Source organism: Chiloscyllium punctatum, chromosome 39, assembly GCF_047496795.1.
Source record: "Chiloscyllium punctatum isolate Juve2018m chromosome 39, sChiPun1.3, whole genome shotgun sequence".
Taxonomy (NCBI): domain Eukaryota; kingdom Metazoa; phylum Chordata; class Chondrichthyes; order Orectolobiformes; family Hemiscylliidae; genus Chiloscyllium; species Chiloscyllium punctatum.
The window spans coordinates 66,297,849-66,325,828 of NC_092777.1; the positions used below are offsets into that span (position 1 = coordinate 66,297,849).

At 46.9% G+C, this 27,980-nt stretch overlaps 1 protein-coding gene across 2 annotated transcripts in view; it reads right to left on the reverse strand.

Moving 5' to 3' along the window:
- Nucleotides 1-27,980, reverse strand: part of mbtd1 (mbt domain containing 1) — a 77,953-nt gene that overhangs the window by 40,334 nt on the left and 9,639 nt on the right. For both annotated transcript variants that reach the window (XM_072558980.1, XM_072558979.1), the window contains exons 2-6: nt 20,667-20,868; nt 17,602-17,735; nt 13,773-13,890; nt 6,831-6,913; nt 911-1,028 (exon numbers count right to left, since the gene is read on the reverse strand). In XM_072558980.1, the coding sequence (XP_072415081.1) occupies nt 911-1,028; nt 6,831-6,913; nt 13,773-13,890; nt 17,602-17,735; nt 20,667-20,868 (655 nt within the window). The remainder of the gene's footprint in view (nt 1-910; nt 1,029-6,830; nt 6,914-13,772; nt 13,891-17,601; nt 17,736-20,666; nt 20,869-27,980) is intronic.

The window sequence follows — 27,980 nt, forward strand, 5'->3', positions numbered from 1 at the left end:
CAATATCTCCTCACACATCAGTCCTGCTATCCCAGGAATCAGTCTGGTAAATCTTCACTGCGCTCCCTCTACAGCAAGATCATTCTTCCTCAGATAAGGAGGCTGAAATTGCACAATATTCCAGGTGTGGCCTCACATACTTAACTGAAGCAAGACATCTTGGTTCCTGTACTCAAATCCTCTTGCTATGAAGGTTAACATACAGTCTGTGCTCTTTACTACCTGTTGCACCTGCACACACACTTTCAGCAATTGGTGCATGAGGACAACCATGTTAAAAATCACACAACCCTAGGTTTAATTGGAAGCACTAGTTTTCGGAGCGCCGCTCCATCAGGTGGTTGTGGAGGACACAATTGTAAGACACAGAATTTGTAGCAAAGGTTTACAGTGTGATGTAACTGAAATTACATCGTACATTGAAAATTGCCTTGATTTCGGCATTCTGAAAGCTAGTGCTTCCAATGAAACCTGTTGGACTATAACCTGGTATTGTGTGATTTTTAACTTTGTACACCCCAGTCCAACACCAGCATCTCCGAATCAACGAACAATCCCTTCTTTCAATTTACAACCATCATTTCCCCAACAGGTATAACCAAGAAACTGCCTAAATTCAGGGGAGGGAAACATTGTTGAAGTGACTAGGCTGGAAGCCAAATGATCACCATTTAGGCACCATAATAACTGTAGGAGAGTTCTTGTATCATTGAAGTTTTATTACATTGAAAGCAGTACATAAATCTCACAAGGACCTCACAGCAGAGTTAGAAAACAAATATGATAGTAAACCACAGAAATATCAGGAACAACAAGTTTGGTCAAGAGCTGGTTTTAAGGAGTATCCTCGGAGAGTAAATCATATGCAGCAATACCTATCATTGTTGTCAAAGCAAGCATTCGATTGTACCTGCTAATTTTATGATGCCTGCAATCCAGAAGACCTTGGTCGGCAGGTTGCAATCTGTGTTTGGTACTTCCACCCTTACACCCTCCGCAATATCTCCCCAGTGAGTCCCCATCGGTACCTGTTTGATAACAGAAGGGAGTAATGTTACAGATGCTGCAGCCAAAGTTAGATTTGCAGATGTATAGGTTATCATTGTTTAGACTTTATACTCTGAGCCCATGGTCTTTTGGCTGACTATTATTTACAGATATTACTGGATTTAATCTTTCAATATGAATAAAGCTGAAGTCTATACAACTACAAATAAGATAAACAGGCTCTACATCTTCCAGGAGGTGGCTACACTGATCAAATCATCACTTCTTGTATCTCGTGCAAGCCCTTCAAAGGGCTTCTTACTGCTAGCCTAATCTCTGAACATTGTACAGTCCATCTCAGATCATACTGAAAAAGAGAGGAGTATCTAAAATTCAGAGTTAGTGAGGCCATGAAGCTAATTGTCAGTAAATGTACTAGCTTTTTAAATTTTCCCACATCAACACCCTGACCAGTGTGTATCTACCTGGTCTTTCAGCTAAATACAACTAACAGTTAACTTGGACTGTTTCTATGCTGTATGACTCTGACTCGGAGTCCTGATGAAAAACTTGGACATGCTAAGTGAATGGGCTAGAACATGGCAGAAGGAATAGAATGCAAGTTAAGTGTGAAATTATTTACTTTGGCAGAAAAAAAAAAGCAAAGGCAAAATATTTAAATGGTGGCAAGTTAGGTGATCAAAGCGGGGCCTTGTTCACAAGTCTCTAAAAGCTAGCATATACTTGCAGCAAGTAGGATTGCAAAAAATGGTGTGCTGGCCTTCATCACAAGGGGATTGTAGTAAAGGATTAAAGATGCAGTTGAATAGATCCTTGGTGTGACCACATCCAGAGTATTGCAGACAGTTTTGGCCCCTTTACCACGGAGCGATTTATGTTACTTGCCACCTACAGGGAGTATAACAGAAGTTTACCAGATCAATCCCTGGAGTGATCAGATTATTTCATGAGGAAAGATTGGAGAGACTGGGTCTGCATTCCCTGGAGATCCTAAAAAGAGAGGGGTGACCTACCCAAAAACAAATTTCTGACAGGGATTGGCAGGGTAGACGGATAGGATATTTCCCTTGGCTGATGGGACTACATGATGTAGATATGCAGGTGTTGGCCTGGGGTGGACAAAGTCAGAAGTGACATGAAACCAGGATATAGTCCAACAGGTGTATTTGAAATCACAACTTTCAGAGTGCTGCTCCTTTGTCAGGTGGCTACAACCTGGTGTCATGTGACTTCTGACTTGATCAGTCTAAAACCAAGGGATTTAATCTCAGAATAAAGAGTATATATTTAAGACCGAGAAGAGGAGGAATTTCTTCACTCTGATGAATCTTCGGAATTTTCTATGTCAAAGTTGTGGAAATTCAATTAGAGCAGGATCAAGACAATAATTGATAGCTTTCTGGAGCAAATAACATCAAAGGATATGGAGACAATGCAGGCTATCGGCATTGAGGTAGACAATTAGCCATGATCTAACTGAATGAAGAACAGATTCAATGGGCTGAGGGGCCAAATTCTGTTCCCAAGCTCTTACATCCACAGTTCCAGCTGCATCACCATGCCACTGTAATAAGTATTCTCTTGTCATGTGATACAAATTGGTGCTCCCCTAAGTTTGGTTTCTTGAATGTCAGTCCTGAAGCTTGCAAAATCAAAAGCTTAAATTGTTTCTTTTTAGCTAAGTTTCAGTTCTGGGGCATAGCAAGTGTAGTCATAAAAAATACTACTACTCGCAGAAATCGAAGTTAGTTTGCAAAGGGGTGGATAAAAATAAAGAAAAAGTGATCAAAAAGAGCAACTGGTTAATAGACAGAAGAGAGTTAGAAAACGGAAACAAGTAAACAGTTACAGGGAGACTCTTGCACATGACCAAGTTGGTTAAAAAAATAAATTGGAAGAAAGTTTACAAGGCAGAACCATAATTGAGAGGTTCAGATGACATCATAGTCCACTTGATTATACGGCAACCTCATCAGCAGGATATTTTTGAGCTGTTTTAAAATACTCAATCTGGTCTTATTACAAATGAACTCACTTCCTCCCACTTATTATGCCGCACTGATTATATCCCTCCAAAATTCCAGTGACTGTATTTTACAATTAAAACTCCAAAGGAAACAATTACATCTTACGGAGTTACAATTGTGTCATGGTGCTAACAATATACCATAATTAAAGTCACTGACAATCCTAAAATTTCAGCCCTATTCCCTAGGGAACTACAACATTGTCATCTGTTTCAGAAACAAAATAGTCAAAAACAACTTATGTAGGAGAGGGAAGCAAACAGGGGAATGTTAAGGCTCATGGCATAAATCCCAAATTAAACATCAAGTAACTGAAACATGCATAATCTCTCTCTCCCTTCATGGGATGTAGGCATCGGCAGCAGGGCCAGCATACATTACCGACCCCTAACAGCTCTCGGAAAGGTGATGGTGAGCTGCACTCTTAAACCAAAGGAGCATCTGCAGTAATGATACACACACAGTGCTTTTAGGAAGGGAGCTCCAGCGACACTGACGGAATGACGATATATTTCCAAGTCAGTGTGGTGAGGGGCTTGGAGGGGAACTTGCAGGTGATGGTGCTCCCATGTATCTGCTGCTGTCTTTGTCATTCAAGGCAAAGTTTGTGCTTAGGTGTTCGATCGAGAAAGGGACACTGTGCAGATGTAACTACTCCAAACAATACCCCAATCAGAAAGAGCAAGGGTTACATACAATTAGAATTTTGGTATTACATTCAGACCGTCGACCAATTTCTCCCATTCAATTAGATCACAAGTTATCTGAAGCTCAAATCAATGTATCCATCTTTGGCCGATATCACACTACAAAACTCTTGGTGTTACTGAGTATTGGGACAGTGCCACAAGCTGAGCTCCACCGTCCCCAGAATTGTGCCAAATGTTAAAGATTACCCCGATTTACTTCACTTTCAGATCAAGGTAGATAGAAAGCACGGAACAGATTTCTGTACCAAACAAGAATGATTTATTGCAAACAATTAGACCCTAGCTTCTGGTAAACAGATATAAACCATTGATATTCAAAATGACTCACACAAACACACTAACACACACAAAACAGAGGTAGAAAAACTGCAAAGTCAGTTCTGACATTTTTGCTTCCTGCTTTCGATGATGAAATGATCCTTTGGCTGGCCAGGCCACTTGTTGCTCAGATGTCTTTCTCTGCACTTGGAAAATGTCTCGGATTTATCCAATCAAAAGTTACACCTCACAGCAACTTTGAGCTGTAAGGAGGGGCTGGGACGTTTTTCACTGGAGCAGAGGAGGTTGAGGGGCCTTATTGACATTTCTAAAATCATGATAGGTATAGGTAAGGTGCAGGGCAGCTGTCTTTTCCCTAGGATGGGGAATTTCAAGATCGGAGACATATTTTTAAGTTGAGAGGTGAGAGATTTAAAATAAAACATGAGGGGCCTTCTTGTTTTAAACGCAGCATGGCTCATGTGTGGAATGAACTTCCAGAGAAAGTGGTGGATTTAGGTAAGTGCAGGAATAGGCAAGGTTTGGATGGTTATGAGTTAGGAGCAGGCAGGTGTGACTAGTTTAGTTTGGGATCATGGTCAGTTAGGACTGGTTGCACCAAAGGGCTTGTTTCCGTGCTGTATGATTAACTGCTCCAGTAAAGGGAACTGGCATTCTTCAGGTTTCTACTGATTGCAGAGAACAGACTGCTGCTGGACTGGGAGAAGATGGTCACCAGTGTTCCCTCTAATTTTAACTGCAACTCAGTCTTTGGAGGATTCTGTGGGGGCAGTGACTTCCAGAACTGAAGTCAATGCCATGATCAGCATGCCAACTCTATGCACTGAACATTGAAGCGGCTGTGGGAAGCTTACAGCGAATATTGATCATCACATCGCTTTTGCTCAGTGTCTCTGCAACCTGTTTCCAGCTTCAAGCTGCTCAGACAACATAGATCCAATCACATAATTGTTAGCAAGCAAAAGGTCTCAGTTATTGATGACTGTCACTATTCCACTGACCATAAACCTCTTGTCACGAAGAGGAGCTGCATCAATACATACCCTCCAGTTCCAGATTCAACCATTGCTTGTTCCAACAGTTGATTATAATGCCTGGTATCAGGTTAGTTGCCCTCAAAACTGCAGTGGCTTTAAAAACCAGGGTTCGTTTTCATTTCAGTAAAGACATAAAAATAAGACGACATGACTTGAATTGATTTTACTCTTGAAAATGTCACGCCTTTCAGATGATTTCAGGTTTCCATTACTACTTATGTGAAAAGGTGCTTCTTTAATGCTACTCTTAACTAACCGCCAAGTAACAGTAGGATTTTGTTTCTGCACATTCACAGGATGAATGTGTCATGGCTTGGTTAGCACTTATTGCACACCCATTCTTGTCCTTGAGAAGAAAGATGTGGAGCTACTTTTTTGAACTGCTCAGTCCCTGGTATGTAGGTACACCAATGCTATCTTGGAAGGTAGTTGACTCAACAACAGTGAAGGAACAGTGACATAGTTCCAAGTCAGAGTGTTGTGTAGCTTAGTAGTCGCAGTCCCAATCATCTGCTGCTCTTGTCCTGGGTAGCAGAGGTGGTGGGGGCAGTACGGTGGCTCAGTGGTTAGCACTGTTGCCTCACAGCACCAGGGACCCGGGTTTGATTCCAGCCTCAGGTGACAGTCTGTTTGGAGCTTGCACATTCTCCTAGTGTCTACATAGGTTTCCTTCGGGTGCTCCAGTTTCCTCCCACGATCCAAAAATGTGCAGGTTAGGTGAATTGGCCATGCTAAATTGCCCATTGTGTTCAGGGATGTGTAGGTTAGGTGCATGAGTCAGGGGTAAACGTAGGGGAATGGGTCCGGGTGGGTCACTCTTCGGAGGGTCGGTGTGGACTTGTTGGGCCGAAGGGCCTGTTTCCATACTGTAGGGATTCTTTAAAAAAAAAGGAACTGGATAAGCTTCTGCATGTATGTGTAGATGGTGCACGCTGTGACACTGTATCAGCGGCGACAGGAATTAATGTGAAGGTGGTAGATGGGTATCAAGCTGGCTGCTTTCTCCTGGATAATGTCAAGTCACAAAACGTTGGAGTTGCAGTCATCCAGAACAAATGGAAGAGTATTACATCATGTTCCAGCCTTGTGCTTTGTAGATAGGGAAATACAACAAATGAGATGGAAAGTTACTTAACATGGAATTTCTAGCCTCTGATGTGCTGTTGTTAGCACAAACATTTAAATGGCTGGTCCAGTTTAGTTTCCAGTCAATGGCAACACCCAGCTCGTCGATGGTGGGAACTTCGCAAGGGGAGATGGTTGTACTCACTTAGGTTTGTGAACATCATGGGGCATTTGTTTGGCACAAATAAAAGTTGCCACACCAGGCCATGTCTGGATTTTGCCGAGATCAAGCTGCATTTAGACACTAACTGCTCCCTTAACAAAGGAATGATGAATGGTGCTGAACATGGTGGAATCATTGGTGAACATGCCCTCTTTGACTTTAAGATGAAGGGAAGGTCATTGTTGAAGCAGCTGAAGAGAGTTAGGCCAAGGACACTTTCCTGAAGAACTCCTGCAGAAGTGTCCTGGTGCCGAGATGACTGATCTGAGAGCCACAGCAATTTTCCTTTTTGTGTTAGGTATAAACCTAACCATTTGTCCTGCCCATTTCAGCATCCAAGTTTCCAAATCATCATAATAACCACAGTCATTAACTTTCATAACAGCTCATGTCTAAGCAATCCTGGAGTTCTTCAGGAAAGAGCTACATGTAGGCAGCAAGTGGTACAACGTACAAGTCAGTAAAACAAAATTCTACTCACGTGCTTGAAGCAGCTGACAGGTGCCCCAATAAATTTATTGTTCCAAACATATTGACCCCAGTCAAAGCCTTCCACAGTGACTGCTGTAAAATTACATAACAGTGAAAAAGACAGCCTGCAGCAACATTCTTACACTCAATAACTGAAAACAAGATAGCAACTGTACAGCATAAACTAATTGGGAAGTACATTTCTAGAAGTACTACTTTCTTTCCCCTCACACATTTACCCTCATCATGCCCTTTTGATCACATTGTATCAGTTACCCAACTGTATCGGTCAACTTCACCAGGAGCAAGTGCCTAAGCTTGGGTGGGTGGGTGAGAAATTCCTAATGCTAATCTAACACACTCTTCCTTATATGTGCACTTCAAGCACAAGATCACCATCTGGCTAACTGCAGCAAGTACAGTGGCTAGATTTTCTTCTGTCAACCCAAGTTTGCCAAGGCCAATTGTAGATCATCTACTAGCACTCTGCTCCAGATTGGTTTCTCAGCACAAGTGAAGGGTCAAACTTAGGGTATTTGGTGGTCTGGTTCAGGCAGCCACTAGATATGCTGGCTGAAACACAGGAAGCAAGTGAATCAAGAACTGACTCGCCCTTGCACAGTGCGGCGTAAGATGGACAGTTGGACCTCACTAAGGGGATCTGGGACGACATGGGGATTTTGTTCAATGATGAATGGGGCTGCAATAGATACAAGATATTAATAAACTTGCAGAAATTGCAAATACATGGCAAATTAATTTTAGTACAAATAACTGAGGTACTCCATTTTGCTCAGTAAGTAAGGTGGTGTCATGTAACTTCGAAAATAAGAATCTAAATGGAATACAGGAGCAAAGGGAATACCAAGATATAAATCTCAAAACGGCAACACAAGTTAAAATTAAAAACAAATCAAGCACTGATGTCTACTTTATCGGGATACAGAATTGAAAAGCAGAAAAGCTATAGAAATTTCTATCGAACTTTGGTTACTGTACTGCAGTCTTGCTTACAGTAGTCATGTTATTATAAAAGAATATAGATGCACCGGAGACTCAACAGATATTTACAAGCATTATATCAGTAGTCTGCAGTTCTGTCCTGATAGTATAACTAACAGCTGGCACTATTTTTCTTTTAAAAAATGAGAAAGAAATTATCTAAAAGTATGAATGGTTTTGATCAAGTAGACAATATTTCCACTTGTGGGGGAAATGCAAAAATAAAGAAAATCAATGCCAGAGAGTCATCAAGAAATCAAACAGAGAATTTAGAGGAAATGTCACAATCAAGAGAGTAACAAAAACTCTCCATCAGGAAATAGTTGAAATGAATGGTATACATTTCAGGGAAAGCTTGATAAGATGAGCAAAGGAGTGGGGGGGTGCTTAAGATGGTTAGGCTCAAGTGAGATTGGAGCATGGCATGGACTAGTTGTACCGAATGAACTGCTTCTGTGCTGCATATTATATATAACTCCACTTGAAGAAATGCAACCGTTCAAAAATAAAAGACATATAATTTTTAAAACCCTCAATGAAAGACATAACATACTGTCAGGTTTGGTAACAGTGACAGTAAAGTGCTGCAGGTTTCCTCAGCTTGTCACACATTAAAGAGGGGACAGAGATTCTGCCAACTTTGGAGCTGAATCATCCCAGGAAAGCATGCTTCCAGCTGTCAGCTATCGCTTCTCGGCCTTTTGGCTCAGAATATGTGTAGTTCCTGAGGACCAGAGGAAGAGATTCTGCTCGAGTGTTGTAGGTTCGACGCAGCAGATGTGTGCTGGTGGGGGAAGTACCACGGGGATCGTGTTGCGAGGCGGAGCGGCTGGAGACCATTGCTGGATCGTGATTGGACGTTGGAAGATCGTTTGGTTGTGCTGACCTGCTCTTGGTGGATCTTCATGCTGGCTTCGGCCTAACGCCAATTCAGGGACCAGCCAACCTCTGAGCTATGGCCTCAGCAGCCACTCGCCGCCCGGGCCAGGGCATTCGGAACACAGTCAGGGTGACTGTGAAGAAGGTGGAGGAGCACACACCAGTGGATCGGACGGTGTTTGTGAAGAAAGTTCTGCTGGAGTGTTGCGGCCTTGCAGCTGTGGACGTGAACGGTGCCTGGAGGCACCCAGAAGGAAGGGAAAGTTGTAGAGGAGCAGGGAGATGCAGCAGCCGACCCAAGCTCCTGCAAAACAGACGGAGGAAATGGAAGAGGAGGGATCAAAGGAGGCAGAGGATTGGATTATCGTTAAAAACAGGAAAAGGAAACCTCTCGAGGGCCCCAAAGCCACCAAGCGAAGGGGGAAGAGATACAGGCAGCTCCTCCGAGGGTGAGGATGGGCGCAAGGAGGGTCGCCTCCGGAGGAAGAGGCAGAGCGCCGTGGGGAGAAAGGAGGGCAGCACCGCCCAAGAAGGAAAAGACGATCCCTCTGAGGGGGTGGGTGAAGGCCTCCCCCTACCCGGTGAGAACCAAGGGGTACCCACCGGCCCACAGCTCCAGGTAACTGGGAGCAGCGTCCCAGTGACAGCCCTGCTGTCAGATGGAGAACGGGGCGATGAGGACCCTGGGTCTGACATGATGACACCAGAGCGGGGAAATGACTCCAGCGTGGAGCTGGACAACTACCTCAGCCCTGGGAAGGTCCAGCAGTTTGCCGTCACCACGGGGATGCAGGCAGCTACCCCACAGGAGCAAGACCAGAAGAAAATGGACACTGGTAACCCCGTAAACTGGTAAAATGGGGTTTTAAATTGCCAGCATGAATGTGCGTAGCATTAAATCGGCTACGCGATGTGTTTCAACGCTGGCCTTCCTGGCCAACGTCAAAGCCGATGTCCTGTTTCTGCAGAAGTGTGGGATACCGCACCTCAGCAGTTATAGGAAATGGTCGAGCTTGTGGGCCCATGGGCCGTCAGTGTGGTCGGGGGGCAACGATAGCCGCGCCTCCGGCCTGGGTATCCTGTTGCGGGGAGGCAACTTCACCATCTCAGAGGTTAAGGAGGTGGTGGGCGGGCGCCTCCTCGTCGTGGACGTTAAATACAGAAACGCTCCCGTGAGACGAATCAACGTGTACGCCCCAGTGGGTAAGAGTGAACGGTTGGCCGTCCTGCAACAGCTTCCACTGCTGCTGGCTACGTCCAGGCCGGTCATTCTGGCCGGAGACTTCAACTGCATCATTGATGCAGATGGACGATCCGGCGGGGGGGGACAGTAAACCGGACGCTACGTCCAGAGCCCTGATGGAAACGGTCAAAGACGCCAAGCTGCACGACGTCTTCAGCACCCCTGCAGCGTAGATACACCTGGTCACAGGCAGACGGGTCTATCCGCTCAAGGATAGATTACCTGTTTGTGTACCGAACGCTCTTGGTCAGATCCACCGACGTCAAGCCGGTGTTCTTCTCTGACCACTGCCTCCTGCTGGCCGACTGTCACCTACAGGACGAACAGCGGGCGGGCAAGGGAACGCGGAAACTGAACACCAAGCTGTTGACCCCGGGAAACATCGAAGAGCTCAAGAGGGATTACGCAGGTTGGAGAACCGTGAAGCCCCTCTTTGAGTCTCCAGCAGACTGGTGGGAAACGGTAAAAGGGAACATCAAGAGGTTCTTTATCCTCAAAGGTGTCCAGGAGGCGAGAGAGAGGCGGGGAAAACTGTCCCTGCTCCAGGAAAGTATGCAGAACCTGCTCCTGCTGCAGACGATGGGGGTCGATGTCACGACGGACCTCAAGGAGATGAAGGGCCAGCAAGCCTCGCTCTTTGCCTCGGAGGCCTCCAGGATAATCTTCCGGTCCAGGGTCCGCTCGGTGGAGCAGGACGAGACGTGCTCATGTTTCTTCTTCCAGAAGGTGCACAAAGAGAGCTCCGTGCTCAGCAGCCTGAAGGAAGAAGATGGCTTGGTAACGTCATCTCAGGCTGACGTCATGAGGATCAGCAAATCCTTCTACGCCAGCCTGTATGACTCGAAGCCAACCGACAGCGCGGCCTCCCAGTCGTTCCTGTCCTCGATCACGGAGGTCCTAGATGACGGAACACGAGAGAGGCTGGACCAGCCGCTATCTCTGGATGAACTGACCAAGGCCCTCGAGTCCTTCGAAAAGAAGAAAACTCCCGGAAGCGACGGCTTACCGGTCGAGGTTTATTCCGCTCTTTGGGACTTGATCGGCCAGGACCTGCTGGAGGTGTATGTCAGTATGCTTCGGGCAGGTACCATGAGTGAATCCATGAGGAAAGGCATCATCACCCTCGTCTACAAGCGGAAGGGGGAGAGGGAGGAAATTAGAAATTGGAGACCGATCTCACTGTTAAATGCAGACTACAAAATCTTGTCAAAGGTCATCGCCAACCGGGTCAGGTCTGCTCTGGGATCGGTGATCCACCCGGACCAAACCTGTGCTGTACCGGGCAGGAAGATCTCTGAGAGTCTTGCACTCCTCAGGGATACGATCGCCTATGTGCAGGACAGGGGGGTGGACACCTGCCTCATCAGCCTGGACCAGGAGAAAGCCTTTGACAGGATATCGCATACATGTATGAGGGATGTCCTCTCCAAAATGGGCTTTGGGGAGGGAATCTGAAATTGGATCAGACTGCTCTACACCAACATTGTCAGTGCAGTCTCCATCAATGGGTGGGAATCAGATAGCTTCCCTGTAAGATCTGGAGTCAGGCAGGGATGCCCCCTCTCACCCGCCTTGTTTGTGTGTTGCATAGAGCCATTTGCCGAATCCATCAGGAAGGATGCGAGCCTGAGAGGGGTGACTATTCCTGGCAGCGGGGGCCTGCAGGTTAAGGCCTCCCTGTACATGGATGGCGTCGTTGTTTTCTGCTCGGATCTGCTGTCCGTGCACAGACTCGTGTGCATCTGTGACCAGTTCGAATGGGCCTCGGGGGCCAAGGTAAACCGAGGCAAGTGCGAGGCCATGCTCTTCGGGAACTGGGCCGACCAATCCTCTATCCCCTTCACCGTCAGGACTGACCACCTGAAGGTGCTGGGTATTTGATTCGGGGGGCTGGGGCGTGCGCCAAGACCTGGGAGGAGCGGATCAGGAAGATGAGACAGAAACTAGGCAGATGGGAGCAACGGTCGCTCTCCATCGCGGGAAAAAACCTGGTCATCAGGTGTGAGGTACTCTCAGTATTGCTGTATGTGGCACAGGTCTGGCCTATCCCCAGGACCTGTGCCGCCGCAGTCACCCGGGCCATCTTCCAATTCATTTGGAGATCAAAGATGGACCGGGTCCGAAGAGACTCAATGTACAAAGACCGGTGCAATGGGGGAAAAAACACGCCCAATGCCACCCTCACCCTGATGGCCACCTTTGTGTGTGGCTGCATCAAGCTGTGCGTGGATCCCTGGTACGCAAACACCAAGTGTCACTACGTACTAAGGTTCTACCTGTCCCCGGTGTTGCGAAGGATGGGCCTGGCCTCGCTGCCGCGGAATGCTCCGAGTAGTTGGACCGTTCCGTATCACCTGTCCTTCGTGGAGAAATTTATGAGGAAAAACACCTTTGACCACAAGTCCATCAGGAAGTGGTCAGCACGTAGCGTCCTTGAGACCCTTAGGGAAAAGGAGAGGGCGGATCCTGTCGAGCGGTTCCCTGAGCAGACTGTCAAAGCCATTTGGCAGAATGCCTCATCGCCAGAACTTTCCAACAAGCACCAACACGTGGCTTGGCTGGTGGTGAGAAGGGCTCTGCCTGTGAGATCCTTCATGCACGCCCGGACTCTCTGCCACACCGCACGCTGCCCTCGAAGTGGCTGCGGGGGGGACGAGACTGTCACACACCTCCTTCTGGAATGTGCCTATGCAGAGGAAGTCTGGAGAGGAATGCAGTGGTGCTTGTCGAGGTTTGTCCCGAGCAGTGCCGTGACGCGGGACTCCGTGCTCTACGGCCTGTTCCCCGGGACTCACACCGAGACGAACATTAACTGCGCCTGGAGGATCATCAACTCGGTGAAGGACGCTCTCTGGGCGGTCCGAAACCTGTTGATCTTCCAGCTGAAGGAGTTGACCCCGACCGAGTGTTGCAGACTGGCACATTCCAAGGTCCAAGACTACGTGTTGAGGGACACGCTGAAGCTTGGGGCAGCTGCCGCCAAGGCGCGGTGGGGAAAGACCACCGTGTAAGATCGGCCTGCCTAAAGAAGAACAGGGGGCCCATGCGGACGTTTTTTGGGCTCTGATGATGCCTCAGCCAAATATATGTACAAGATTGAAAAATGCACAGACCTGTATATGACAAGGATAAATTCGAATCTGTGTTTGTAAGTGTGGACATATGTATGGCATGACCAAATGTACAGACCATCAAATCATTTTATGAATAAAGTATATTTTTGAAATAATAAAATAAAAAATGCTTCCAGCTGTCAGATAACAATCACAGTAACAATTTCTGGTCCCTGTTCTGATTAGATTAGATTACCTACAGCGTGGAAACAGGCCCTTCGGCCCAACAAGTCCACACCAACCCTTCGAAGAGTAACCCACCTCAACCCTCTGACTAATGCACCGAACACAATGGGCAATTTAGCATGGCCAATTCATGTGACCTGCACATCTTTGGACTGTGGGAGGAAACCGGAGCATGGGAAAGAAACTCACGCAGACACGGGGAGAACATGCAAACTCCATACAGACAGGTGCCTGAGGCTGGAATTGAACCAGGGACTCTCGTACTGTGAGGCAGCAGTGCTAACCACTGAGCCCCACCGTGCTGCTCTACACAAAAATTTGCAGATGACACAAATGCCAAACCAAATAGGATTTCCTCTCAAATAAATGATATCACACACTCAAAACCTCAATGCTTCAGCTAAATTGTTAAAACTTAAAGATGTAAACAGAAAAAGAAATGCACAAAAATTCAGGGAAGTTATCCAAACTTTCCCTTGCTGACCAGCATTTTTCAGTGCTATGCAAGATAACAGAAATGATCCATTACCTGCTTTACTCTTGGTTTGGTTCTGCTGGAGACTTGCCTGGTACTGTGCGTAGGCTGCCAATTTAGCCACTAATGGCTGTTTCTGTAGAACCTTTGCTTTCTTTGTTGGGGGTTTTCCCTTTTGAAAGGAGAATTAGGCATAAGTGAAAAACATATTGCCTATTCCCGCATTGACCAAATTAAATGCACTTGACGGAAACCACTTACTGTTAGACATTGTCACCAACCTTAAAGGTGTCATTTTTGGAACGCTGGTGTTGCTGGTTAGGCCAGCACTCACTGCCCAATCAATTACCCTCAACAAGGGGGATTGTGAATTGTCTAATTGAACTACTGCAGTCAATGTGGTGTAGGAATACCAACAAAGCTGCTATGCAGAGAGTACAAGGATTTTCACCAGTGTCACTGAAGGAAAGGTGATTATATTTCCAAGTCAACATGGCCCTTGACTTGTAGAAGAAATGCAAGTGGTGGCATTCTGAGATATCCACTGCTAGTCATTCTAAATTGTAGAGGATGCAGATTTAGAAGGTGCTAGAGAGCACGCACACGAGAGAGCGCGAGAGAGAGCGAGAGAGAGAGAGAGAGAATGAGAGCGCGCGAGAGAGAGACAGAGACAGAGAGAGAGAGAGAGAGTGTGAGCGTGCACGTGAGACAGAGGGAGCGCATGCGAGAGAGAGAGAGTGCGCGCGCGAGAGCGAGCAAGAGAACGAGAGAGCGCACGCAAGAGAACAAAAGAGAGCAAGAGAGAGCGCGCAACCAAGGGAGCACGCGAGAGAGAGCGAGAGCGAGAGCGCGCACGCAAGAGGAACAGAGAGCGAGCGAGGGCGCAAGAGAGAAAGTGTGCGAGAGAGCACTTGCCAGAGAGAGAGAGAGAGAACGAGAGAGTGAGAGAGTGAGTGCGCGCACAAGACAGAGGGAGCGTGTGCACGAGAGAGAGAGAGACAGAGAGAGAGACAGAGAGAGAGACAGAGAGAGAGCGGGCGAGAGAGAGCGCGCGCGCGCAAGAGAGGGAGCGAGCGAGAACGAGAGAGCGGGCGAGAGAGAGCGCGCGCGCGCAAGAGAGGGAGCGAGCGAGAACGAGAGTGCGAGAGAGAGAGAGCGCGCGCGCGCAAGAGAGGGAGCGAGCGAGAACGAGAGAGCGGGCGAGAGAGAGCGCGCGCGCGCAAGAGAGGGAGCGAGCGAGAACGAGAGTGCGAGAGAGAGAGAGCGCGCGCGCGCAAGAGAGGGAGCGAGCGAGAACGAGAGTGCGAGAGAGAGAGAGCGCGCGCGCGCAAGAGAGGGAGCGAGCGAGAACGAGAGTGCGAGAGAGAGAGAGCGCGCGCGCGCAAGAGAGGGAGCGAGCGAGAACGAGAGTGCGAGAGAGAGAGAGCGCGCGCGCGCAAGAGAGGGAGCGAGCGAGAACGAGAGTGCGAGAGAGAGAGAGCGCGCGCGCGCAAGAGAGGGAGCGAGAGAGAGAGAGGGAGCGAGAGAGAGAGAGGGAGCGAGAGAGAGAGAGGGAGCGAGCGAGCGAGCGAGAGCGCGGGCGCGGGCGAGCGAGCGAGAGCGCGGGCGCGGGCGAGCGAGCGAGAGCGCGGGCGCGGGCGAGCGAGCGAGAGCGCGGGCGCGGGCGAGCGAGCGAGAGCGCGGGCGCGGGCGAGCGAGCGAGAGCGCGGGCGCGGGCGAGCGAGCGAGAGCGCGGGCGCGGGCGAGCGAGCGAGAGCGCGGGCGCGGGCGAGCGAGCGAGAGCGCGGGCGCGGGCGAGCGAGCGAGAGCGCGGGCGCGGGCGAGCGAGCGAGAGCGCGGGCGCGGGCGAGCGAGCGAGAGCGCGGGCGCGGGCGAGCGAGCGAGAGCGCGGGCGCGGGCGAGCGAGCGAGAGCGCGGGCGCGGGCGAGCGAGCGAGAGCGCGGGCGCGGGCGAGCGAGCGAGAGCGCGGGCGCGGGCGAGCGAGCGAGAGCGCGGGCGCGGGCGAGCGAGCGAGAGCGCGGGCGCGGGCGAGCGAGCGAGAGCGCGGGCGCGGGCGAGCGAGCGAGAGCGCGGGCGCGGGCGAGCGAGCGAGAGCGCGGGCGCGGGCGAGCGAGAGAGAGCGCGGGCGCGGGCGAGCGAGAGAGAGCGCGGGCGCGGGCGAGCGAGAGAGAGCGCGGGCGCGGGCGAGCGAGCGAGAGCGCGGGCGCGGGCGAGCGAGCGAGAGCGCGGGCGCGGGCGAGCGAGCGAGAGCGCGGGCGCGGGCGAGCGAGAGAGAGCGCGGGCGCGGGCGAGCGAGAGAGAGCGCGGGCGCGGGCGAGCGAGCGAGAGCGCGGGCGCGGGCGAGCGAGCGAGAGCGCGGGCGCGGGCGAGCGAGCGAGAGCGCGGGCGCGGGCGAGCGAGCGAGAGCGCGGGCGCGGGCGAGCGAGCGAGAGCGCGGGCGCGGGCGAGCGAGAGCGCGGGCGCGGGCGAGCGAGCGAGAGCGCGGGCGCGGGCGAGCGAGCGAGAGCGCGGGCGCGGGCGAGCGAGCGAGAGCGCGGGCGCGGGCGAGCGAGGGGCTGCACGCGGGCGAGCGAGGGGCTGCACGCGGGCGAGCGAGGGGCTGCACGCGGGCGAGCGAGGGGCTGCACGCGGGCGAGCGAGGGGCTGCACGCGGGCGAGCGAGGGGCTGCACGCGGGCGAGCGAGGGGCTGCACGCGGGCGAGCGAGGGGCTGCACGCGGGCGAGCGAGGGGCTGCACGCGGGCGAGCGAGGGGCTGCACGCGGGCGAGCGAGGGGCTGCACGCGGGCGAGCGAGGGGCTGCACGCGGGCGAGCGAGGGGCTGCACGCGGGCGAGCGAGGGGCTGCACGCGGGCGAGCGAGGGGCTGCACGCGGGCGAGCGAGGGGCTGCACGCGGGCGAGCGAGGGGCTGCACGCGGGCGAGCGAGGGGCTGCACGCGGGCGAGCGAGGGGCTGCACGCGGGCGAGCGAGGGGCTGCACGCGGGCGAGCGAGGGGCTGCACGCGGGCGAGCGAGGGGCTGCACGCGGGCGAGCGAGGGGCTGCACGCGGGCGAGCGAGGGGCTGCACGCGGGCGAGCGAGGGGCTGCACGCGGGCGAGCGAGGGGCTGCACGCGGGCGAGCGAGGGGCTGCACGCGGGCGAGCGAGGGGCTGCACGCGGGCGAGCGAGGGGCTGCACGCGGGCGAGCGAGGGGCTGCACGCGGGCGAGCGAGCGAGCGAAGGGGAGAGACATAGAGAATGAGAGCGCATGCGAGAGAGAGTGCGCGAGCAGAAACCTCAGAACGTAATAGGAGTAACAGCACCTAAATGTTAAAAATTCCAAAAAAAATGTAGTTCAGTTGAGTAGCTGTTCCACATGTGAATGACATGAATCTAAACATTACACAGAAATCAATAGACTGAATCTGTAAAACACACCATGTGTAAAGTTATGACTATTTGAAGATTCTCACTGTATTTAAAGCACAAACAAACCATCACTTTATAAAAAGAGAAATCTGTTGCATGCTATTTTAAATTATAATTCGTATGACATCTTCAGTGACAAGCACAGCGATTCTTGCTACAGTTCATGAATACCATTGGGAAACTAAACCACTCTTAACACCATCTAATGGGGCAAAGTACACGTCAGGAAACTTCAGATCAGCCTGGAAGTCAATTGCTAGCCAAACTAGAAAAACAGGCTTTGTTGACTCGATAGTGCTGCATAGCCCAAAAATCTTACTCCCATTTAAACAAGGAATTGTTCTCCTAGGACCTTCCATTTCACTGAAGTCAAAAGAAAAAAAAGTGTCAGAGAAAGATTTGAAATTGCAGGTGATGTTTGAAAGTCAATGAAAACTATCATTGTTTTATTGAATACAGAAGACTCAAGTAGTACCTGAAGTCTGGCTAAAATGCTGGCTTTTTTCGAGTTTGATGAGTAGCTTCTGGAGCACGAAACACTGCAGAATCGTTTCGTCTTGGAATAAAAAGCATCTCTCACACCAACCATTCCACACATCTCACAGGTGGCTAATGGAGACAGCACAGAACCAGAGAACAATCAAAAGCAATGACAAGAAACTGCAGCAAGTCAATCAGTCACTGCTTCATCACTTAATGGCGAATCCATTACAGATCATTTTTCATAAACAATTAGAAACTGAAGTTATCCAGCATCAGAAAATTGGAAGAAATTCAAACCTTCCTCAGTTTAAGAGTCAAGCCTTGACAGGTTAAAAAGCACAAAGTGCAGTTGTGATTTGGAATTAACTACAAACCCATTTTTTTCTCACCGGTAACAGATTCTAATAAACTCCATAATTTGAAATGAGCTGCCAAGATATTGCTCACAACTCCTTTGAAACCAATGTTCTTAAACCATCAATTCACTGTTGCATTTACCTTTTAACCCTCCTATGTATCCATGCAGAGAACGACATACTTTGGATCTCAGCAAGAGTTCAAAAGCACCTAGAGGAAACCCACGCAGACGAGGGGAGAAGGTACAAACTCCACACTGACAGACAGTCACCAGAGGCTGGATTCAAACCTGGGTCCCTGGCACTCAGGCATCAGTGCTAACCACTGAGCCACTGTGCAGGTTGCCAATACAAAGATCAGGATTGGATGAGATGCATATAACGGTACTAATCAACACGTGGAAATTACATAGGCATTGTCAACAACCCTTCAAATTTCCAGAGACTCAGAGGGAGTACTAGAAGACTGGAGAATTGCAAACATAACACTGGTGTTTAAAAACGTTGCAAGGATAAGCCCAGCAATGACTGACCAGACAAGTTAACTCCAATTATAGAGCAACCTCCTGAAACAAACAAACACTTGTTCAGGATGCAGTTAATACTTCCATTGAAAAGATGTGAAATCTCTTCATGATTAACACATGTTTCTTAAAAGGGAGTTTTTGAAGAGTTAACGAAGAGTTTTTTTTTAAGATTAGATTACTTACAGTGTGGAAACAGGCCCTTCCGCCCAACAAGTCCACACCGCCCCGCCGAAGCACAACCCACCCAGACCCCTACATCTACCCCTTACCTAACACTACGGGCAATTTAGCATGGCCAATTCACCTGACCTGCACATCTTTGGACTGTGGGAGGAAACCGGAGCACCCGGATCCAAGTATATTACCTCTGGCGTCTCTGGCCCATGATCATTTAGAAGGACATATACAGCATCACTGTACCTTCACTGTTGTTGGGTCAAAATCCTGAAATTTGCTTCCTAAATTCAAAAAGGTGGCTCGCCACCACCACCACCACCACCTCAGAGCACCTAGGGATGGGCAATAAATGCTGCCAGCCAGCGATGTCCATGAACCACAAATGAATATTTTGAAAAAAACCTTTGCCCTTCTCTCCATTGACCTTTTTTTAATCTGCTGCCTTTCTGTCTGATCCACCAATTTTTAGAGTTTTATATTTTCTGATTTGCAGTTGCTAATGTTTTCAAGTTTTGTATTGTTGTAAACTTGGAAATTGTTCCCTGCTCATCAAGATTGAAATCATAACCTCAGGAAAAGTGGGGGTTCAAACACCAGAAAAGAATACTGTTGGAGTGGTGTATATTGACACCTAATAGGCATTTGATATCATGTCACACAACAAGTTTGCAATAAGATAAAGCTCATGGAATGAACAGGTCAGTCTGACATGGATATTTGGCTGAAGGACAGTACAGAGAACAATCGTCAATAGATGGCTTTTTGGGCTGAAAAGTTTGGAGAACTCCTATTGGTTGGTGTTTGAACCCCCACCTTTCCTGAGGTTATGATTTCAATCTTGATGAGCAGGGAACAATTTCCAAGTTTACAACAATACAAAACTTGAAAACATTATCAACTGCAAATCAGAAAATATAAAACTCTAAAAATTGGTGGATCAGACAGAAAGGCAGCAGATTAAAAAAAGGTCAATGGAGAGAAGGGCAAAGGTTTTTTTCAAAATATTCATTTGTGGTTCATGGACATCGCTGGCTGGCAGCATTTATTGCCCATCCCTAGGTGCTCTGAGGTGGTGGTGGTGGTGGCGAGCCACCTTTTTGAACTTAGGAAGCAAATTTCAGGATTTTGACCCAACGACAGTGAAGGTACAGTGATGCTGTATATGTCCTTCTAAATGATCATGGGCCAGAGACGCCAGAGGTAATATACTTGGATCATTAAAGACGCTAAAAAAGTTCTCTCTTCAATAAGTGCTACCCCAAATAGCAGAGAGAATGCATAAATCATTGAAGATGTCAAGACAGGTTGAGCAAGTAGTTAATAAAACATACAGAATCCTTGTCTTTATTTTTAACAGGGGCACAGAATTTAAAGGCAAGGAGGTTGTGCTGAACTTGTTTAAGACACAAGTTCGATCTCGGCTGGAATACTGTGCACAGAACTGTACACAGCACTCCAGCTGAGGTTGAACTTGTGTCTTAAACAAATTCAACACAACCTCCTTGCTCTTAAATGAGGTCAGTGTGCTAAAGAGAGTGCGGAACACAGTTATGGAACGACAATGGAGTTGAAACTCTACTTCCACTTGTTAGAACAAACTGTTCAAGTCTCTTCATCCTTGCACTCATTAGGATTCTAAGTCGCCCAATTCCTGCAATGCTTGTCTATCTTTTTTCTTAATTTACTTGTGTGTCAAACTAGTGGCATGCTCAAAGCATCTAAGGGCAATCGAACTGGTTCACAGCTCTGAAATTTGAAAACAGACGATATTTGTTGAATACGTTTGGCTAATCTTGCCTAGTACACATTTTGAACAGACACGTGGAAAATTTCACACAAATGAAATGGACTGAGATCAATCACAACTTGGGTGGTACTTTGAAAACTCTATCTACCAAGATGTCTTCAGGCAGGATAACAAGAGAATATTGCTGTCCCATGTCAATATAGATGAATTGAATGATTAACTGTTGTGAAGAACAAAGCAACATACTGACCCATTCCAGATTTGCCATCAGGGTAAGTGTACACTTGTCCATTGGTTTTGATAAGTGGGAGACTAGCTGGTATTGAGGTAACTTCCTCTTCACTCTCATCAGAGCTCGAACTGCTGCTGCTATCCTCACTGCAACTGTCATAACCGTCAAACATTCCAAACGAGTCCCTCCTCTTCCTTTCTGACCGTGGAGAGTGCTCAGTCTGTAAAGAAATTACAAACACTTTTACACAGGTGCCACAGATGATGGCATTTTTTGTACATTTTGTTTGGGAGTTTATTTATCAAGACTGAATGACTTGCTTGGAGAAAGTGAGGACTGCAGATGCTGGAGATCAGAGCTGAAAATGTGTCGCTGGAAAAGCGCAGCAGGTCTGGCAGCATCCAAGGAGCAGGAGAATCGACGTTTCGGGCCTTCTTCCTATAGAAGGGCTTATGCCCGAAACGTCGATTCTCCTGTTCCTTGGATGCTGCCTGACCTGCTGCACTTTTCCAGCGACACATTTTCAGCTCTGAATGACTTGCTTTCCAACTCCACAATGTCACTGAGATCAACATTTGAAGGATGCTGGGTGCACATGAAGTGTTCAAACCTTCTATTTCTCTTCCCTCAGTGCAGCAGAGTAGGAAAGTGGCAGCCCTGAACCTCGGCTGGTATCTGGTGTGAACAAGGGTAATAAAAGGCAGTTAATTCCTGTGATGTTTGTCCATCATGTTGAAAAGCATCTTATTTGTAGGACACCTTGGTTAAAACATAGCAAACAAAAAACAGCTGGTCACCTTAAAGATACTAAAACGCACAAACACCTTAAGGCTTCCCAAACTGCTATTAATTTAAAATTTAGAGAAACTACTGAACAAAAGCAGAGCTAAATGAAAACGCCCACATACACATCCATCTTAAAAATGCATAATCTCACCACTAATTTTTCTGGGATCACTAATCAGCATAAACTGACATTACAAGTCAAACTATGCCCATTTCATTTCTCAATGGCAGTTGCTGCTCAGTGGCTGGTCCTGCAATTCCAAGGCAATCCCCATTTACTCCAGAAGCCAGCTACTGAAACCATGTAATTCCAACAAGAAAATCAGAACTTCTTAAAAGACAGAATCTGATAATAGGAGCTCCCCTCCAAATGATTAATTCCTGCCCAGGAATTACAGTAGAAGCTCACATTCAAAAGCACTCCAGAAACAAAGTATTTGTTTTGTATCTTATCAAAGTATAAATCAGTTCATTGGAGCTTTCCCTAATAGTTTGAGCTCAATCAGCTCATCACAAACCATTCCAGAGCCATCTTCTTCCCTATCCATCTGATAGGATACTTTTCACAATCTGAATAGGTGCTTGTACTTTCCCAATTTGTAATTACGCCCTGTCAACCAGTTAAAGTTTAACTTCAAGTAATGCATGTCCACCTTCACCCAAAAATCTTAAAACAACATTTTCAAAATTAAATATTCCAACTTTTGAATCTAATTTAGTCACCCATAACACAGAAGCTAAGTGTAGTAGGCCATTCAGCCCTTCAAATACATATTACTTTCAATATGATCATAGTCAATCTTCCATTTTCTCTCCAAAACTGGTGTCTTTAAAAATATAAAGACTTATCAATTGCTTCTTGAACACACTCAGCAAGCCAGCCTCCAGAGTCTTCCGTGATGGCACATTCCACAGGTTTACCATCCTCAATGGAGATATCTTTCTTCATTGCAACCCAAAACAACAGTTTGACCTGTATCCTGAAACTGTGACCCCTCATTCCAGACTTGGCAACCAGGGCAGATAGTATACCATAATTAGGTTAAAACTTTTACATATTTCAACCTTGTTGTTCTAAACTTTCATGAATGCAGGCCCAGTCAAAACAATCTCTCTTCATAGAATAACCATGCCATCCCTATACCAACCAAATGAACTTTTGCTGCAGTCCCTCTGGCTGTGCTTTTCCAGCACCACACACTAGAATCAGATCTCCTGCATTTACTGTCCTCACTCTCTCTTATATAATTATCGGAAGGCATCCCTACTTTTGCATCTCTTACTCTTACATTTAAGGCCAATATATATTTGCCTAATTTCTTGCTGTTCCTACTGATTTACTTTCATTGACTGGTGTCAAAGAACACCCAGCTTTCTTTGTGTATCCCATTTCCCAATTTAGTACCATTTCAATAATACACTGCTTCTCCGTTTTTCACACTGAAATACATATCTACACATTTAACCATGTTGTACTGCATCTGCTTCACACTGTTTGTCTACACGTATACAACCTTAAACCCCATTGATTTCCATCAAGCACTTTTTTTTTTTAAAAAACTACTTGCTTCCTTTCTTGCGTGAAAGCAGAAGAAAATTTATGTTCAATTCCTCTGACATGTCTTTGTTCCCCATCATAATTTCCCTCATTTCTGACTATAAGGGACCTACATTTATCTTTAACTTTTTTATTGTCACTTTTTTTTTTAAAAACTGACTACGAAAGTTTATAATGTTCCTTGCAAGTTTTCTCCTCAAAAAAAAAAATCAGTATTTTTATCCTCATTTGTCGAATTCTAAAATGTGTCCTGTCCTCAGGCTTGGTGCTTTTTCTGGCAATTTTATGTCTCCTCTCTGGACCTAATATTATCCCTAATTTCTTCTATCAAGCATCTTTCTGGTTTTGTTTGTGGAACACATAGCAAGGAAAAATTGTTTTAAATCATGCTGTGATCCTCAAATAATAGCTCTTGCCTATCCACTGCTCCTTGGTTTCCCCCTAATCTTTCTATTAAGGTTCCATCATTTTGCCATTCTAGGTTAAACCCTCCCAAACGGCATCCAAGTAATAATCCAAGTCTTTTTTGTTAGGTTTAAATAAGTCAGAAATCACATGACACCAGATTATAGTCCAACAGGTTTTTTTGAAATCACAAGCTTTCAGAGTGCTGCTCCTTCATCAGGTGAAGTGACTTCAGAAGTCAGACAACATCATAGGTTTAAATAAGGAGTGAGGCCTAATAAGACACACTGTTGATACACATCATGACCACCGACTATTCACCATGCCCCTTCAGAATGACTTGCCAACACATCCTTGAGCCTGGGAGGCAACATACCATCCTGGAGTTTCTTTTACCACCACATAAATGCCTGTCTGTTGCCCTTACTAATGAATCCCATCTTACTGTCTCTGCCATTTTTGTTCCACCACTTGTGCATAGCAGAAGCAGCAGTTATGTCATGGACCCAGGTCCTACTACTATAAATCAAGAAGTGTCACCCTTTACATTATCTGAAATGGTCTGTCACAGAGGGGGATGCCCAGAGTCTCCTGCACTACCTCATTTCCTCCACTCTGCCTGGTGACCACTTACCCCTTTTCTACCTGTTCTGTTCACCTGGGGTGCTGTCCACCTTGAAGTTCTTCTCTGCAACTTCAAGGTTGCAAATGTTACCTTGTGTTTTGGCTACCAGAACTACATGCAGAATCCAGACAGTGTCCCTGAGCAGGGACCCCTGACTTGGATTCTTATAAACAAAGTTTCCCTTGACCATGTGAAATTCTACCACATAGCATTCCACCCCACACACCAATTCTCCACGAGAACATATAAGTTACCCGGAGATATCTTCTATCGTGCCTGGTGCACGCTGTCATGAAATTCAAAACATTTCAGTGGTCAACAGATAGCAATTAAATAGTAGATAATTTTTCATCGCTGAAAATCAATGGTAACAGCCACACCCACAATGAGCTCATGCAGTATGAACTTGGCACCCAATTAGTTTCATGGCTCAATATCACAACACCCAGAACCTGAACCAAAGTGAGTCAAAGGTTTAAACTTCACAGCCTTTGAACATGCACACGGAAACAAATCTCCAATATTACAACAGGTTGTGATTACAGTGTGTTTACTTAGCTCCCACAAGATCTGCTCCCTGAAGGATATCACTGCCTAACATGACAGGTTCCAAATAACGTCACAAACAAGTACTTACTGCCCCATATCAATGCTACCAATCTGTACAGAGAATTAAAACAAATGACTAAAGCTGAATGAAGCAGTGTGAAACTGTGCTCGCTGACACTGGACCAGCAACCCAGGAAATGATATTGTATGACCAAATTATGAGCAGTTGGCCATTTAGCTCCAAACCTGCTCTGCCATTCAACTAATCCGTGGCTGGTCTCACTGTAACTTCAAATCCATACTCCTGCCCATCACCAGGAAACATTCGTCCACTTGCTTCACGAGCATCTACCAAACTCAGAAATTCACCTCATCAGTTTTAAAGGGACAACCCATAGTTCTAAATTCTTCCAAAGGAAATATCTTCACCACATCTACCCGGTTAAAAAAAACCTCAGGATTTTGTGTTTCAATCAAGTGACAATGCCACTCCTCTAAACCCCAGTGAAGTTCAGCCTAGTACATAAACCATTCCTCATTAGACAACCTGCCGATTCCAAGTATTAGTTTCATGCATTTACATCTCTTCTCAAAAAAAAAGAGACCAGACTGTGCACAATACGCAAGATAGTCTCACAACACCCTGTTTGATTGAACTTATTCACACAATGATAAAATTCGATCAGCTTTTGTAATTACTTAAATGTAACTGCAAATTAATCTTTAGTAATTCATGTACAAGAACACTAATACCCCTCTGCATTTTATCATTTTGATAATATGCCACTTTTTTGCCAAAACAGGCAATTTCACATTTTCCCATATTATACTCCATTTGGCACATTTTTGCCCACCCACTCAGCTTATGAAATTTCTTTTCTAACATCCTTGTGCCATCTTCACAACTTACTTTCCCACTTATCTTGATGTCATCAGGAAAATGGTAAACATACCTTACTTTCTTTTTCTGATCATTTAAATAAATCATTAACAGTTGAGCCCCAGAGTTCACTTTAGCATACCACTTGTTATATCTTGCCAATGTGAAAAGGATTCGTTTATGCCCACTGTCTCCTTCCTGTTAACCAGCCAATCTTTGATCCAATCTTGAATTTTAATTTCACCTATCAAAATGCCTTCTGAAAATTTAAATGCTGTACATCTGCAATTCCTTTTTACCCACAGCATACATCACCTGATCAAAAAATTCCAACAGACTGGTCAAATACGACTTCCCCTTCATAAAAGCAGATTGACTCGGTCTTGAACTTATTCTCTGGCTCTGCTATAAAAAAATCAGATGTTATACTAACTGGTCTGCAGTTTCTTTTCTGTTGCCTCTTTTTGCTTTGTTACAATTTAATGGGACTGTCTAAAATTAAGGGAGATTTGGAAAATTAAAGCCAATGCATTAACTTTCTCAGCAGCCTTTTATTGAAATTAGAGGAACAAGTCCATGAGAATCCAGACATTTTTCAGCCCGCAGTTCTAACAACTTACTAATTGGCACTTCTAGTTTTCCACAATGTCTCTCACCCTTCTATTTCTTTATTTATTGTTGCATCTGGTACATAACTTGCAGCCTCCAGGTGAAGACAGATGCAAAATGCCTGTTCTTTTTATCTGCCAGTTTCTTATTTTTTGCTATCAATTCTTCAGTCTCATTATCTATAAACCAACGTTTACTTTGTTACAAAAACTAAAATTGCTGGAAATACTCAGCAGGTGTCACAGCATCTATGGAGAGAAAGTGAAGTGAACATTTTGGATCTAGTGACCCTTCTTCAGAACTTTGTCATTTGCTCCTTGTGTTAATTCTGCCCATCTTCAAACATTTCTCACATTTCTTACTATCCCTCTATTTCTAGCTACCTGTCTCTAAATTTTTCCCCTCAATGTTTTTGGATAAAATATTTTTTAAAAAACAATCCTTTGACATGCATCCGAAAAGACCACTCCCTCCGTGACTCCGTCGTCAGGTCCATACCCCCCCACCAACCCAACCTCCACTCCCGGCACCTTCCCCTGCAACCGCAAAAAATGCAAAACTTGCGCCCACACCTCCCCCCTCACTTCCCTCCAAGGCCCCAAGGGATCCTTCCATATCCGCCACAAATTCACCTGCACCTCCACACACCATCTATTGCATCCGCTGCACCCGATGTGGCCTCCTCTATATTGGGGAGACAGGCCGCCTACTTGTGGAGCGTTTCAGAGAACACGTCTGGGACACCCGGACCAACCAACCCAACCACCCCGTGGCTCAACACTTCAACTCCCCCCTCCCACTCCACCAAGGACATGCAGGTCCTTGGACTCCTCCATCGCCCGACCACAGCAACACGACACCTGGAGGAAGAGCACCTCATCTTCCCCCTGGGAACCCTCCAACCACAAGGGATGAACTCAGATTTCTCCAGTTTCCTCATTTCCCCTCCCCCCACCTTGTCTCAGTCAAATCCCTCAAACTCAGCACCGCCTTCCTAACCTGCAATCTTCTTCCTGACCTCTCTGCCCCCCCCCCCCCACTCCGGCCTATCACCCTCACCTAGACCTCCTTCCACCTATCACATTTCCAACGCCCCTCCCTACCTTTTACCTTAGCCTGCTGGACACACTTTCCTCATACCTGAAGAAGGGCTCATGCCCGAAACGTCGATTCTCCTGCTCCTTGGATGCTGCCTGACCTGCTGCGCTTTTCCAGCAACACATTTTCAGCTCTGATCTCCAGCATCTGCAGTCCTCACTTTTCCTCAAGGTACCCAAGGTCTACAAAGTTAATGCAGTGGACTGGTTCACAGAGATGGTGAGTGTGTGGAATGAACTGTCACAGGAAGTAATAGATGGAGGGAGTTACAACATTTAAAATACGTTTGGACAGGTACTTCACATAGGAAAGGTTTAGAGGGATATGAGCAAAAATGCGGTAAATGGGACTAGTTTAGTTTGGGGAACTTGGATGAGTTGGACTGAAGTGTCTGTATCCATGCTGACTGACTATGATTCTATTAAAACATTAGTGAGAGCTCAGTGATCATTTTTAATCCTTTATTTTTTATTGTCTCAAATTGAACCTGTCTGAATTTTTATGAGTAAATTGCACACTGCGCTTTGAAGCAAGTATCCAGCGAAAATTCCTGATTCAAAGGCCTCTGAGTAGAGTGAAGTCACAAGGGAGTTCAAGTCAGCCTGGTTGAAAATAAAAGCTTTCAGCTGACCTGAGCTCAAACTGCCCTCTATATTCACTTAAGTGGTGCTCACACCTCCAAACAATTCCCCCAAAGAAAAAAACACCTTGTGGCAAATTCCACAGTCAGACTCAAATCACATGCCTGAATAAGGCATTAAGGAACATAAATAAAAAAGCAGAAGGCAAAGTAGTGCACGTTACACACTTCTGCAGAAAAAG